The sequence below is a fragment of the Ochotona curzoniae genome, unplaced genomic scaffold (genome assembly GCF_017591425.1).
Source record: "Ochotona curzoniae isolate NIBS_2020 unplaced genomic scaffold, NIBS_Ocur_1.0 scaffold_2453, whole genome shotgun sequence".
In the NCBI taxonomy this organism is placed as follows: domain Eukaryota; kingdom Metazoa; phylum Chordata; class Mammalia; order Lagomorpha; family Ochotonidae; genus Ochotona; species Ochotona curzoniae.
Window position 1 is genome coordinate 3,890,601 of NW_024467094.1, and position 14,428 is coordinate 3,905,028.

General features: G+C 43.4%; 1 protein-coding gene across 2 annotated transcripts in view; it reads right to left on the reverse strand.

The window, feature by feature from the left end:
* MYOCD (myocardin) overlaps positions 1-14,428 on the reverse strand; it is an 82,183-nt gene that overhangs the window by 37,067 nt on the left and 30,688 nt on the right. For both annotated transcript variants that reach the window (XM_041000705.1, XM_041000706.1), the window contains exons 2-4: positions 14,269-14,334; positions 4,721-4,776; positions 3,273-3,348 (exon numbers count right to left, since the gene is read on the reverse strand). In XM_041000705.1, the coding sequence (XP_040856639.1) occupies positions 3,273-3,348; positions 4,721-4,776; positions 14,269-14,334 (198 nt within the window). The remainder of the gene's footprint in view (positions 1-3,272; positions 3,349-4,720; positions 4,777-14,268; positions 14,335-14,428) is intronic.

A 14,428-nucleotide genomic window follows, 5' to 3' on the forward strand; every position in this document is an offset into this window, starting at 1 on the left:
TCAAGAGCTTCCTGTCTACTCCCCACCCACCTTCATCCCAGCCCAGAGCCCTCCTCACTCTCCCTGTTCTTAAGGATCTCCTCTGCATTGATTACCTCTGGCATTTACAAGCTCTGACCCTTGGTCTTACCCTGCTGCTACTGAAATTTGGCAATGAATTCTTCTAGGGCAAGGGTCACTTTGGGGCTAGCAGATCTTTGGTGCTCCAAGGGGCTAATTCTCTACTCTGTTGGGGACAAGAAGGGGATTCTGTGACACTCCTCAGAGACACTGCCACTCAGCTGAGGTCTTTGCCATTCAATGTCCTGAGATTTTTCATTTAAGACTAACATAAATAACATTGCTTAAACTGTTTGGACTGTAGTATTATTCATTGTCACAAAGATAAAAAATGCTGAGTCTACCAAAAATAATGAATGCCACGGGAAATTTCCCCCTTAGCCAATTATTCTGGATACTTGAGTATCTTTCTTAGTCATGTATATTTATTGTTAGTTCTATATATTTTTTTCTTGCAAGAATCTGACTATAAATATACTTTACGTATTTTTTTTTCTTCCCCAAATGTGGCCGTAAATATAGCATTGTTTTGTGCCTTTTTTCCCCACTAAACATTATCTTGTAAGCACTTTCTCATTAAATTGTTAGTCTTTGAAAGTCTTGTTTGTAATAGCCAGTAATCATTTGAATGATTTGTAATTTACTCAGCTAACCTGCTATTGTTGGACATGTCATCATTTTCAATGCTGTGCTACCTAAACTAATTCCATCATTGCAGCAGTGGAAGTTGGTACAGTCATAAAATCTCTCTGCTTGGGTTGCCTACACTCCGTATTGAAGTACCCAGGTTAGAGTCCCGTCTCTGTTCTCCATTCTAGCTTCCTGCCAATGTGCACCTTGGGAGGTAGTGGATCATGGCTCAGATTCTTGGGTCCCTGCCACCCATGTGGAGACCTATGTGAGTTCTTGGCTACTGATTTTCATCCCTAGGTGAGTTCTTGGCTACTGATTTCAATCTGGTCTAACCCTGGCTATTGGGGAAGTTGTGGAAGGAGGTGAATCCATGGGTAGGAAATACATCTGTTTATTTGTCTTCCAAGATTAAAGTTACTATTCATGAATCTTTGTATGTCTTATTATTTTCTTGGATAAAATGTCAGAAACTGTGTTATAGGACTAAAAGGTGGGTATACTTTTAAAGATTTCATACACACTGTCAAAATTTACCAGCAATTTACCTTATTGCATTCCCACTAACAGTGCATAAAAATGTATGTCCTATTCCAATTCTTGAATATATATTTGTTTTTATTTGCAACTTGATCCTTGAGAAGTCTGTATGTTATTGGAAATGGAATTTCTGGGATTATATGTCTAGCTATGATTTGTTGCTGATACAGGAGCTATTTTCAGGTACCTAGACATTATCTCAGAGGAGGTAGGCATCTTGTCCCTTTCTCTTAAGATTCTTTCTCTTCTCTCCCAAGGCACATGGCATCCTGTGGATGCATCTTTTGAACTTATGTCATCCAGTTCAATACCAACCACATAACCCTTCCCTTAAGACCTACATTTTGGGGGCCCAGTGGCGTGGCCTAGCGGCTAAAGTCCTCGCCTTGAATGCGCCGGGATTCCATATGGACGCTGGTTGGTATTCCGGCAGCTCCACTTCCCATCCAGCTCCCTGCTTGGATGGGAAGTGGAAAGCAGTCGAGGACAGCCCAATGCTTTGGGATCATGCACCCATGTGGGAGACCTTGAGGAGGTTTCTGGCTCCTGGCTCTGGATCGGCATAGCACCGGCCGCTGCGCTCACTTGGGGAGTGAATCATCGGATGGAAGATCTTGCTGTCTATCTCTCCTCTCTATATATCTGACTTTGTAATAAAAATAAATAAATCTTGAAAAAAAAAGACCTACATTTTCCTCCATACTTTCTCTTCATTCCATTTGGGGTTGAAAGACAGTGGGAAGCCAGAGTGAAATCAAAACAGATGCTGACCAGAGCCAGCATTTTGATTCCAGCTTGGAATTTTGATATTCCAGGATCTTTCATACTACTTTAGGCTAGCACAGTTTTTGCAAAGAAATCCATATCTTCAAATAGTGCCTGTGCCTTGTACATGCTGCTCCTTTAACTTGTCATGCCCTTTCAACTTTGTTTCCCTGGTCCAGCCTTGGTGATGCAGCTCATCTCTTTGCTCCTCCTTCTGCTTCCTGATTCAGATGCCTCTCTTCCTCTACCATGCATTCTTGACAACATACACCCCGCCCCCGTTGTTGTGCTGGATTATAGATGTTAATTGTCATGGATACCTGTTCTAGTATTCTTTGAGAACCTATGTCATCCTCATCATTGTGCTCACAGGATCTAGCTGGACAGCAAGCCCCTTGCATGCATCCAAATACAGCGTTTGCTCAACGAATAAATACTCCACAGCTCCACTGTGAAAGGAAGTAGCCATCTGTGTTCTATGGGATTCCCATCCTAGGAACAGCAGCTGTTTATCCAGGGGTCTGAATATGGGGGCCACTTGCATATTTGTCTCATCACGCACTCCCCATGACAGAGCTGGCAGCCCCACATGGTGCAACGGAGCCTGCTTTTTCCAGCCCTAGACGTCTCAGACTGGCCATCCTTGCATGCCAGGCAGCAGCAGCAAAGCAGAATCAAGCAGTTACCTAGAGGCTATGGAACCAGGTAGGGAGTCCCAATCACATTCCAAAGTGAATGATGATCCAGATTAACAATACGAGGGCACTGCAAAAAGTTCAAAAGTTTGTGGAAAGGGAATTAAAAGAGAGGTTTATCTAAAAAATATTTTCAAACCCAGGAATATGATGGATCTTCAAAAAGCTCATGAAAAAAATATTATGAAAACATGGTGTATGGTTTTACAAAAAAAAAAAAAAACCTTTTGTTTCCAGATGCCTATATCTTTTAGTTCCATTTTTCCATGACCTTTTTGAAAGACCCTTACAATTGGCATCATATGGGGGGCATTTCCTGTGTGATTTTCCTGGGATTTAGAGTGGGGGTACATCTAACATTGGAACCCAAGCCTAATGCCGTCTTAACCATGAGATGATTTCCAGATACAAGTTTCTACCTGGCTTACATGAAATGGAAGGCTGCTGGAAATGAGTCCATCTGGAAGGGCAGGGGGCACTTTTCAAGAGGTTTTAGTAATGGCACCATCACACACAAACTCAGGAATAAGGGGCCCACGGTGTGACTAGCATCTCCTGGTTTATGACACTGCTCAGGCTTACCTTGGAGAATGTGCATATTAACCAAGTCGGCACGGTCGGACCTGCTTCTGGCCTTGTGCTTCAGGGAATCTTCAGTCTGTAGAACAGAAGCATAGGGAATCACCCAGCTTTAACTTTGGAAAAAAAAGATAAGTCTCAATTCCTTTCGAAGGGAAGAGTGCTCTACTTATAGCACGTGGAACTTGCACAACCACCTCTCTCCCAGGCATCTCATAGTGTGATGAAGAGAGTGTTGCGAAGGTGGCCCCTATGCAATTCTGTGATGTGGAAGACAAAGAGGACCAGGCTTACATCAGGGCTAAAAGTTCTTCAAGGGCAAGGCAGGTGCAAGCTAATGCAACATCCTTGTGACAGTTGTGCTCCTTGGACTGTTTGTGTAATAACCAATCTTCGTGCACTGCCTTTTCAGATACACCCAGGGCCGAGAAAAAAATGTTGCCTGAATCTATCGAATGGAAGCTGATAGCGTATGTTCCCTCTTCTGCTACCTGTTTGACCACTCTCTTGGGACTTGTGAGAATGGAAAGCTTTGAGATTCTGACCCCTCGGTGTGTTGGAAGGACAACTGGGAATACATCCTTTCCCAAGTCTCAGCCTCTTTCAGATGATGCACTGCTTATAACGATGATGGGAGTGAGGTGGGACCGATACTGAACCCCAGGTCCCTGATTTTCCGTTCTGAGCCAGGCCCTGTGGAATCACTCCAGCTCTGAGAAAAGACAGCCTGCTGTTCTTTGTTATTCTTTAGCAGGTAGAAAAATGGCTACTCAGGAGTGCTTTTGAAGAGTTGCAGAACCTTGCTCTTCCTGTCGACTTCACGGACGGACGAGTTGCAAAGGCTGGGACTCTGAGGCAAAGCGATCCAGCCTGAATATCCGCACCCCCTCGCTTAAAGTGCTGATGCTTGCTAAACGGTACGTATGTTACTGATAAACTCAGGCTGCAAAAATCTCTTAGGAAGGTATAGACCTTGCATCGACTATATCCCAATTTCCGCCCTCAAATGCATAAAACACGCACAGAAAACAAAATGGCAAATAAACAGAGCTGCAAATAAACAATATCCACAGACCCTGCCTTATCATTCAAGCAAATTTACAAAATTCTCTCTTGCTCAGAGAACATTGCAATAAAGGGTAGAAAAGTCAGCTTGCAAACCAACTTCCATTCCCCTCACCAAAATCCTTTCGACCTCTAGTGTCTCGTTGTGACTTTTTTTTTTTAACATTAAACAATAAAAGTTTCAAAGGTAATAAGGTTGATCCTATTTCTAGCTTTCAGTTAATAGGAATAAGATTCCATACGCTGTGAGGGCAGGATCCATCCAGTGGACAGAGTTTGTTGTAGAAATGTTACTTGTGTTGGTTGAAGTTTAGTATTCAGGGAACCTGTGCCTTATAGTTGGAGTTCAGGAATGGCATTTTGCCAAGAACAAACAAAAAAATTACCTTGTCACTATCCAAATTTTTTCTTTGCTCATGGAATTCAGTTGGACTTTTCAGTGCTGAAACAGAAAGACAAAGACATGAGCAGAGGCTGCGTTAAGGGTGTGGGTCATTCTTGCAGGATTTGTTGGTGGGCTTGTGGAGCTTGGCGTAGTATGGAAGTGATTGCCTTTTCCAGGCCACAAGCAATGAGAGAGGATAGGCCTTGAGGATGCCAGCCACCCTGAAGCCAGACGAGACAGAAGAAGGTGGACGTCAGGTCTAAGCCAAGAGGAGCAGTGGGGGTGGAGCTTGAGACAAGTGGTGGGGTTAGGGCCTTCTGAGACCTGAGGAAACAGCAGGGCTAGCGCAAGACGGAGGATGGAAATAGCACTGTTGTTTGAGGGACGGAGTAGATGGGATAACCGAGTCTCTCCCCTTTGTCTGCTGCGGAGTGCCAAAGGCAGCAGGGATCGTTACACTCTGGGGTAGGCGGTGGAAAACGGCAGGAAGGGACTGTCTTCCGGATCTAGCACAAGTCTAGTGGGTCAGAGACACGGAGTGGGAAAGCACAGATGCAGACTTTAAGGGTTGGAAGGGACATGACAGATAAATGAAGTTCAATTCCAGCTCTGAACAGAATGGAGAAGAAGCAGAGGTCCATAGAAGTGGACAGACCTGTTCAGGGTCACCCAGCGAGGGCTAGGAGCCTAGGTCCTCTAACCAACATACGCTCTTTGAAAGCAGGAGGCTCAGAACACTACCAGGTGGTCAACACAGGTACTGGTCCTATAGTATACACAGTAACTGTAAACCACCTGCACTGAATGCTAGTATACCTCTTTGCACTGCATTCTCCTCTGAGTCCCAGTATCTTTGCATTTAGTGAACTCCTGACCAATCAAAGGAAGATAATTCCATTTAGAATAGTTCCAACTTTTCCAGATTTTCCTGTGTCTCTCCCCCGTTCCCCCCCCCCCCCCACACACACACCTGGAACAATCTTTGTCAGTAAGCCACAGTCACCTTTCACAGTAAGTGCTGTGGTTGGTCAGAGGTTACAAAAATTACACTGGTTTTTCTTTTCCCCTTGACTTGTAAGTCTGGACAAGTTGATGGATGACATGAGCCAGAGCTCTAAGATGACTCTAACAGATGTCCACTCTTTAAAAACTGCAGGCAGGCAAGTGTTCTTGCAAATCTGAGTTGGAGTAAAAAATGCATTTCTGGCCAGTTTACTTGGAGTCAAGTGTGTGTGTCTGTGTGTATGCGGTGCCTTATCCAGTCTTTAAGGCCATACTATATCTGATTGTAGTTTTTAGCAGGCATTTTATGGACATCAGACACACAAAGTTGTGGTCACAGTGGCAATTGTTAACAGTAGCCAAACACATTATCTTATGTTCTGGATACCAGCTCTTGGGATGTTGATAAGGCAATGATCTCTATAAATCTCCATGGTTCACCCTGACAGTAATGGTGTTGACCAAAGGAATGTGCAGAAACAGTCCCAGCTGACTCCCTGTGCCAAATACAGGCATCTTTTTTTATTTTGACCCATGTTATAGAGAAAAAAGAAAAGAACATTATGCCTGCATATTGCATTTACCACTGTCCAAGTACCAGTGTCTCTTGAGTTTTGTTCTTGCAAATGGGCTTATCTCCCAAATCAGTCCTTGTACATGGCCATCTCCTCTCTCCTTCCATTTCTCCTTACACACTGACTGGGAAGTGTGGGATGTTCCATGTGGCTCAGGCATCATCTTTGATTTGAAATCTGTCACCTTTTCCTGCTTTTTAGCACAGTTGAAATTCATATTGAGGGTACTCTGAAAAAAGACCCTGTTTCCTCCAGGAAATCAGATTATTCAAAGTTAGCCTTGATGTTCACTGTGCCCTTGTGAGCCTGAATAATCCACCTGCATGGGTCTTTGACTTTCACATACCACCTACTGGTCCATTGATTAGACCTATATCCAGGCATGGCATAATTACTCACATAATTCAGAAAACAAACTACCTTCGTGTGGCTTTCCCAAGTGGCTAACAAGAACAATACGTCCTTTCCTTCAACAGGTGCTCCAAAGGGAATAATGGCCTGGATATATTTGACATCTCTCTTTTTTGTTTCAAACACAATTGGTTTTAATGGGACTTGGGACTTTGAAAGAATCTGCTTGTCTTGTCCCCAAGGTTCTTCAATTCCTTATTAGTTGGAACTTCTTCATTATTCTAAGAAACACTGCTTTCTGTGTTTTGTAGCTTCACACAGCCACAGCTCTTTGTGGCTTAGTGTGAATAACTCCCCTGTGAAATGATTCACAGTCCAGCTCTCTGATGCCAGGAGCCTTGAGGTCACCTGGAACCTTCTACCCCAGGTCTGGGAGAAGTTATGTCCAGTTTCACAATCATTCATGCAGGACATCAAGAAGGTCCATACACACTGTGTCTCCTTCATGTTGTTCGCCTTGGGGTTCACGGGGCACCAGCTTGAGGTCACACCGTGGAAAGCTACCCCACCATGGCCCTGGGGCTGAGGTTTCCATTTTCCGTGACTCCAGAGAACTGTGGGGTTTAAGCCACTTTCTCTGGGGGCCTGCAAAATCCCCAAGGCCCCCTTTCCCTAGTTAACTTTTTTTTTTTTTTGCAAAACACACTAGGATCGCTTTTGCTGGCAGCCTTGGGAGTATCAAATGGCAAAAATTTGTATTTAAAGGACATTGACATTTCAGATGGAAAAGGAATTTAGATTTTTAAATTATAAAAATAAGTCCATGCAATTTCAAATTAAAACGCAGTCATAAATTCAGTCAGCCACACATCTAACTCGTTCCCCTTGGAAGAAGATTAATGGCTCCTCACAGGGGAATTCGCGTTCTCGCCTCAGCGCTGGGTTGCGGGCTAGTCCTATTTCTGTCCCTACAGCTCTGGCTAATTTGGGTCAGCTGTGTATATAAACATTTGCTTACTTAGAGCCCAGAGAAAGATGGCGAGATAAGAACAGGCCCCCTGCAGTTCTCTTCACTCCAACCCCAAGCCTCCCATGAGATGCCAGACAAAGAGAGCAAAGAAGTGGGGGAGCGCAGGAAGGGAGGCCAGGGAGCGTAGTTAGGACAGGAGCTGGAGTCTTCAGAACAGAGTAGCAGTGTCTGGAGTCACGCCGCAGCTTAGGCAGCAGAGCAGGGCTGTAGCTATGGCAGGGTCTGGTATTAGGCCTTCACTGTCCGGGTGGGGGACTTCCACTAGGACTAAGGGTAAAGACCAAGAGGCAGAGTCCATGAGCAGGAGACTCGTGGTAGCAGGTGGCACAGGAGTTTCCCAATAGTGTGGCTCCTGGACCAGCAGCTATAGTGGCAACTGGGAATGTGCTGGAAGTTCCAATTCTTGGGCCCTGGCGGGACTTAGGGATACGTATCATCACAAGCCTTTTGGGTGGCTCTGGTTTGTACGTTTGAGGATCACTGCTGAGAGATTTAGTAAGGCCACTGGGTCCTGGTCTGGGGTCTTTGGGAATCTGGGAGTTTCAGAAAGGGGCAGTGGACTTTCAGGGCTGATTTTTTAATATTTTAACAAATTGCAAATGGAGGCTTTGTTGGTTAATGAAGGCTACTAAAGCCGTCATTTGTCACTGCTCCTGCTTAGAGTCATAGCAATATGGTTTAATAATGGTTATTATTTATCGGAAAACACTGACTGCTAAACTTATATTCTGCTGACGAATCTAAAAATAGGTTTCCAAATTGATGCTTAGTACATATAAGATTCTTGAAGGGGAAAAGACAAAAAAAAAACCCTTCAAACATAAGACCTGCAATAGGGAAGGGCATAATTTCAAAAAGTCTTAGCTACTCCCCAAATCGGGGGATTGTCCATGGAGTTCTGTTCTTACTTTGCTATCAATTTTTGGTGTATTCTTGAACAGTCTGCAAGTCTACCAGAGCCCTCAGTTTCCCACTAATAAGGTGGGCTTGGCAGTGCTTGCTTTGTAAAGACAAGCAGGGGCAGGAGCGCTTTTCGTTGGAGCAAACAGGATATATGCCACTTGGAAGGGATAGTTCTTTGCAAATATTTACGTGGGCAATACATTGCCTATTCAATAGTCCAATGACAGAGGAGTGCAAAAATAGTGCTATTCCTAAACAAGCTTATAATATGTAAGATTTGGCTTACACAGTTGAGAATTCATTGCAACCTATAAGAATACTTGAAATTGTCTGGAAGTTAGGTACAAAGATATAGTTACCTGTAATGAACTTATTTTGTGCATTCTAAGCAACAGAAAAGTGGAACATCGAAAGACAGGTGAGAGAAAACAAGAGAGTTAGGACTGCTGATCCCAATGGATGTGATGTGGAAATCCAGGATTCCTTTTTCTATCTCTGTATTTGAGATGTTAGAAAGAAAGGCAGAGGCAGAGAGATTAATCCTCTTGTGCTGTGTTCTGCTCAAACAGCCAACAGTGTGTGGTAGGGTGCTGTAGGGAAAAGCCAAGTCAGATGAATGCATTGAGAAAAGGAAGAGAGACTTGGTCAACTTCTCGAAAACTATTGTGAAGCTGCACGGCGTGTGGGTACAGGAAATGTCCCGGTCATTCTTCGTGCTATTCAGAAGCATCACAGAATTCAGGGATTTACCCAGGCCTTGCAGTAAGTGTGTGGCTGCTGTGGCTTGGATTAGTCTGCAAAAAAAATAAAGGCAGCACCATTCATAGACAGCTCATTGCATCTTGACGTTCATTGTCATTGATCAGGTCTTGGAAATGAGCTTCCCTGACAGCTCTGTCTGGGACAGTTTTCTCTAGAGTTTGTGGACAAATAGCAGTCTCTCTTGGGCCCCAGGTCCTCCAAAACCCATTTTAGTTCACCAATTATGTCTTCCACATTCCAAGAAAATGGGCTTATGTTTCCTCCTGTCTCCCAGGCTTTCAACAATAGGCTCATGTCAGCAGTAGAGGAAGAGAAAAAAAATGTCTTTCCTTCAGTTTTTATAATATCTACGCTCATCAACGGGTATAAGGCTGTTGAGAACTATTCCAGGTAACAAATGGGAAGTGATGTGGTCCCCTGCTAGACTGGAATTACTTTGAAGCAGAAATCATGTCTGCTTGTGTGTTTTCACCCCAGAGCCTTCATCAGAAAAGTTTACGCATACTGATTTCACCACTCTGTGACCATTGGATTGGGTCTACTTCACGTAGCTGATCATTCCACACTAAGGTCTCTGCAGTGGATGCAACCAAATGATGGTATTTTAGAGTTGACCCTAGGAGAGTGAGGCCTTGGATAAAGAGCTTCATGTGCGGAAACGTACACTAGAAATGATGGACAGACTCCAACACTGCAGGTCTTTAATAAGGGGAGAAGGTTGGTGCTAGACTGTGAGAAAGTAAGGATTTTTTACTAGATGCCTTCTTGTAGCATCTAGCCCCAGAGGAAGAGATAATCCGGCATTTCATTTTGAACCCTGGATTGGATTGTAAATGAGGCAAACTGACATCTCCATTCTGGGATTCAGAAGTCAAGTTTTGGAGCTAAGTTCAAATAGGAAGAGTTGAGTATTTCTGCATTTGCTGTGAGAGGCTATTTCACAGCCATTTTGAAAAAGTACACAGTGGAGAATGGCTCAAGCCTTGGACCCCATTACCCGTATGGGAGACCAAGAAGAAGTTCCTGGCTCCCAGCTTTGGACTAGCCCAACTCTGGCCATTGCAGCCATTTATCCTTCCTTCTCTGTCTCTTTCAAGTAAAATGACTGATGCTTAAAAAAAAAATAAAATAAATATTTATGAGAAGTCATAATAAAAAGAATTTGGGGGCTGAAGTATGGCAGCATGTTTAACATGCCACTTAGGATGTCTAGATCTTGCATCAAAGCACCTGGGTTCAAATCCCAGTTCTGCTTCCAACGCTAGTTTCCTGACAGTGCACTCCATGGGCGGAGGCTGGTTTAACTGGTTGGGTTCCTGTTACTGATGTGGAAGGTTTTCATCAATTTCCTGGATCCCAGCTGGAGCCTAGCCCACCCCTGCCTATTGTGGGCATTTGGAAAGCAAACCAGTGGGTGGAATCTCTGCCTCACTCACTCTCTTTCTCTCTCCCCCTTTCAAAAAAATTTAGAAAAATAAAAATCTGGGGGTGTGCATTTAACAACTTGTTACCTTATTTTAGAGTTGTTAAGTGCAATTGCTCATTCTTACGTCTGACTCCACCTTCCTGCCAAGTACAAGCCTGAGAGAGACAGCAGTGATGGGTCAAGTCGTTGGGTTCCGGTTGGCCATGTGGGAGACCTGGATTACATTCCTGGCCCTTGACTTTGGCCTTGGTTCAGCCCCTACTGTTATAGATATTTGAGGTGTGAACAAGTGGTTGCTTAGGAACATGCTCGCTCTCTGTCTCTGTCTCTCTGTCCCTCTCTCTGCCTCGCATATCAAATAAGCAACTTAATTAAAAAGTTTTTTTGTTATTCATTTCTGTGAACGATTTATTATTCAGCACCACCCTCAAAACCAGGAGGATGCATGCCCAGGAAGAAGGAAGAAATTCATTTGTACTCGTTTCACTGGTCAACTCAATATTGCACATGCTGTCAGCTGATTAGAATCAGTAGGAGGGAAAGCTCAGAATTTGCTCATCAGTGTGGAGTGCAAGTAGCTGAATAAGTGACATTTTCCACTCAATGTTGGTCACCGTGAGACAAAGATGTGTTAGTTTATCTCTGGTGTTTTCACACATTCATTTTTCATTTTTCCAATTCCAGCTAAATATTTTTTGGCTGCAAGCTGTTCTATGATCAAGGTATCAGTAAGGGCTTTCAAAGACAGCATGATGGCGTTTGAACATTTGAGCAAAGGCAGGGAATGGGAGACACTGAGTTTGGCCTCAGCTCTGCTGCCACAGGAGGGAGTTATTATCTATTTATTTGTCTTTTTCAGGGGACAATCTCTGGAGACTTCATCTAATGACAAAGTTAAGATGGATTCTGCCAAACAATGGCAGGTGTTTTCATCGATCAGCTAAAAATAACCTAAACACAACTTGCAGTTCACATGGCCACCAGATTCAAATTTAGACAACCTGTGGCGAACTTCAGGATTTGGGGGAGGATTGTAATTATTTGAGATCTTCTGATTGCATGCATTTAAATTCTCATAAGTCAAGTCTGTAGAAAATGAAACAACTTTGGATTTGGCTTTGGGGTATTTGAAAGAGCTCTTTAGCTTCTTCAACCACATTTGTGTGTGTGTGTGTGTGTGTGAACATCATGGATGAATGGGGACTGTTTGAGATCACAAGTCTTTGATCTGTTTTCTGAAGAGAATCTCCATGTTAGAGAATTGGTATTCTCAGAGGCTTCTACAAAGAAAAAGGGGAGCAGCTGGGGCAGAGGTCCTCGAAGCCACTGCAGACAATACATGCAAGAACTTTAAGAAAATCATGGAAAAATGGAACTAAAGGATAGACTTCTTTTGATGTGCAAACTTTCAAAATGCATACATAGTTTTTCATAACATACATAAAAATTTCTTTAACAACAACAACAACCCCCAGGAAAATCATAGGACTGGATGATCTCTGAGGACCATTGGATTGTCTACCTTCCTTCCTTCTTCTTTCCACTTCCTTATTCCAAAAATTATGAACTAATTTCCTTATGAACATAAGGAGTCTTCTTATGGAATGTGATGAGTTACACACTCAATTGCACACATTTCTGTTCTTACTATCTTTGGCAGATAAAATGTGTTCTCAACCACTGATTCACTTACCAAATATCCACAATAGGCCTTGCATGGGAATAAAGGTGGGAGCCAAGACCAAGGTTTCCCACATGGGGTGCAGGGACCCAGTCACTTGATCCATTGTTGTCACCCAAGGCCTGCATTTGCAGGATGCTGGAGTCAGGAGCCACTGCCAAGCATTGAACCCAGATGGTGCATGGGAATTCTCTTTTTAAAAAGATTTTCCTTATTTGAAAGGCACAGTTAACATACACAAAGAAAGAGAGGGATGTATAATATTCTTCAGATGGGTACAATGGCTGTGTCTGGGCCAGTCCAAAGCCAGGAGCCAGGGATTTTATGTGCGTCTATCATGTTGGGCCATCATCTGTTGCTTTCTCAAGTACATGAGCAGGGAACTGGATCAAAAACAGAGTAGCTAGGACTTGATGAGTGCCTATACAGAATGCTGGTGTAGCAGGTATCGCCTTACCCACTTTACTACAACACCAGCCCCTGGGATTTGGGCATTCTAAGTGGCATCTTAACTGCTAGGCCAAATGCCTTCTCACCTGAACTCTTGGATTCTCTTTCAAGGGCCATCTTGCTCAGCACTGCTGTCCCTCTATGGTCTAGCACACCACCTTGTGCATAATTCTGCTTTAGAATACAATCTGCTGAATGAGAGCATGTTGAGAACTCCTGGGGACTCTCGATTTCCCTTCCTTTATCCTAACTGTCTGCCTCTTCACAGGCTCTGCAGGGCACAGCGTTTGCATATTAGGCCCCTACTTGGGTGGAAGAGGCCAGCTTCCAGCAGGTGAAAGGATGCACTGTGGGACTCACTTTCCAGGAAGATTTAAGGCAACGCCTGTGAAGCGTGCCTCCTTTGCCCATGTCTCCACGGGTGAATTTACACTTTTGCAAAGTTAGATGGGAAGGAGACATCTGAAGACTAGGGAGACTTCCATCACTATGCCAAATCAAAAAAGACCATTTTATTCTCTGCAGGACTTTTTTCTTTCCCTAGAAATTGTCTTAATGACGTCCTGAACTTTAGATGCAAAATTCTAACTGAGCCATGTTTTATGAAGATCTATGCTCTATGATTCTTGAAGCTCCAGCAAACAAGATCTGATATCCCCTCTGGACTCTACTCAACAAATAGATATTTGATATACAGAGCTTGATGCAAGAAGTGTTATTTTAAGTTGCTCACAGTGTTCTTTCCTATCTTCAGTGAATGTTGAATGATCCACCAATTTAATCCTGATACCTCAAAATATGTTTAATCCTATCCAAACACCCGCTGTCAGATTCAGGCTCAGGATTTCTAACCTTACCTGAGTTGAATTTTCAATCAGTTGTGAAGGAACTTGGGTACATTGAAAAGTCCTGGGTGCATCCACATCATTTTTCATTCCCAAATTCAGGAAAAAGCAATCTCCATGAAGAGATAGAGGATCAGCTTTGGATGAGTTTGTATTTACCTGCCCATTTGTGCTGGGACAGTTTTCCTACCCAATTTCCATTGAAATCAAGAATACGATTTTTAAAATTACATGATAGATGTTACTGGAGAAAATAATAATTGTATCCAACTTACAAAAAGGTTATGGATACATGTAGTAAATTGTATTTATGCCAAGAACAAATGAACTACGTTGGAATTTTAGCCACAATGATATTATTCAAAGAAGTAGAGACTGGGGTGAAGCATCTTGGGTTTGGGATTTATGCCGACACCAATTCTACAACGCTCAGACCAAACAATCTCTGAGGAATTTTCCAGTTCCTACACAGCGCCCCAGGGTCCCACGGCTGTTGTCCAGTACGCAAGCGATGCAGTACTCACGTGGTATTATGCCTTGGTTAGCCAGTTGTTCCTGGGTCCTCCTCTGTTGAAGTCGTAACTGTAAAACTTAGAAAAGGAAGCATTTGTTGGTGAGTTGGACTAAAGGTAACCTCCATCATATATCATCATTATCATTTTATTTGTAGAACAGTCCTGGAAA